The sequence below is a fragment of the Phytophthora sojae genome (assembly GCF_000149755.1).
Source record: "Phytophthora sojae unplaced genomic scaffold PHYSOscaffold_18, whole genome shotgun sequence".
In the NCBI taxonomy this organism is placed as follows: Eukaryota; Oomycota; class Peronosporomycetes; order Peronosporales; family Peronosporaceae; genus Phytophthora; species Phytophthora sojae.
Window position 1 is genome coordinate 347,856 of NW_009258132.1, and position 1,459 is coordinate 349,314.

Here is a 1,459-nt window from a genome sequence, read left to right on the forward strand (position 1 = left end):
TGTGCGAACAATAACTTCGGCGATGCGGTACATACCATAGGTAAGATACGACCACACGGGCCGCATCGGCCCCAGCCGGGCGGCGTCCTGCGCGCCGGCAAGAAGATCGTCACGCGCGAAGGACGCATGGAGCCCGTGCCCCCGCGCGCGCTCGAGACGAGCGAGATCCCGGGCATCGTGGCGGACTACCGCTCGGCCGCGGAGAACGCCATCAGCGCGGGCTTCGACGGCGTCGAGCTGCACGCCGCCAACGGCTACTTGCTGGAGCAGTTCCTGCACGACGGCATCAACGACCGCGCCGACCAGTACGGCGGCAGCGTCGAGAACCGCGCGCGCTTCCTGTTCGAGGCACTGGAGGCCATCCTCGAGAGTCTGGACTCGTCCAAGGTGGGCATCCGACTGTCCCCGTTCGGCGGCAGCTTCGGCGACAAGGACTCGGACCCCATCGCCACGTACACGTACGTGCTGAACAGGCTCAACAACTACGACCTGGCCTACGCGCACCTGATCGAGCCGCGTGGCTACCACGTGCGTGACCCGCTGGCACCCGAGAAGGGCTCGGCGCGGCAGTTCCGCGAGACGTACAAGGGCGTGCTCCTCGCCGCGTCGGGCTTCGACCGGCAGTCGGCCGTGCAGATCGTGGAGGAGGGCGCGGCCGACGCCGTGGCCATCGGCCGCCACTTCATCTCGAACCCGGACCTGGTGCGGCGCTTCCAACTCAACAAGCCCGTGAACGACTACGACACGGACACGTTCTACCTCGGCGACGCGCGCGGGTACATGGACTATAATACCCGTTCCTGCAGGACGAGTAGGTAGAGCAGTAAAGACGACGTAGACAGCAAAAGACGTGCTACTTCCGTAAGACTGCAAGGTGAAGCGTACTGGAGGTGGCTGCGTACTCTCAAGTAAAACAAATTGTTGGTAGTTAAAACTACCGGTAGTTGCTGCAGGCACCAGGCACGTACTGTTACTGCCTCCGTGTGGGCTTGGGCGTCTTGTTGGATCACTTGGCGCGTTTAGTGGGACGGCTTCTTCATCCTCTTGGTTTTCACGTGCTCGTTTCTTGGATGTTTCCGTCTCGCCACCTTGATCGCCTAGTGGCCCTCACCACTGCCACCAACGTCACTCTCAGCGTCACTCTTCTTCCTTGTCACCCGGCGCGTACGCTAGTGCTTTACGGGCGTTCTGCAACAACTTGTCGCGCTTCGCGGTAAGCGACAACTTTGCATACGAACTAACGTCCTTGTTTCGTTTTTCATCTTCATCGCGATAGTCCAGGTCGCCCTCCACAAGCCCCAGCGGGTCATACTGAGACTCCACCATGTTTGATAGCATGGAAGCCACGCCGTCGCTCAGGAACGGGTAGGTGACCCTGTTGAGTAAACGGAGGCAGATCGTGAAAACAGGATCCTCCTCCGAGACACTCGACACACTTGAGACGCCAGGATGCTCTCGA

At 60.9% G+C, this 1,459-nt stretch overlaps 2 protein-coding genes across 2 annotated transcripts; one reads left to right on the forward strand and one right to left on the reverse strand.

Annotated features, from left to right (window-relative positions):
- Positions 1-126: 126 nt before the first annotated feature.
- PHYSODRAFT_342585 (hypothetical protein) lies at positions 127-819 on the forward strand (the record flags this gene model as incomplete). Its single annotated transcript, XM_009541074.1, has 1 exon — positions 127-819. One exon carries the CDS (start codon positions 127-129, stop codon positions 817-819), a length of 693 nt encoding a protein of 230 aa, XP_009539369.1.
- A 318-nt stretch (positions 820-1,137) lies between these two features.
- On the reverse strand, positions 1,138-1,434 carry PHYSODRAFT_342586 (hypothetical protein; the record flags this gene model as incomplete). The annotated part of the gene is made up of 1 exon (XM_009541075.1): positions 1,138-1,434. A coding segment is annotated over one exon (297 nt), but the record flags the coding sequence as incomplete, so codon positions are not given.
- Positions 1,435-1,459: the final 25 nt, after the last annotated feature.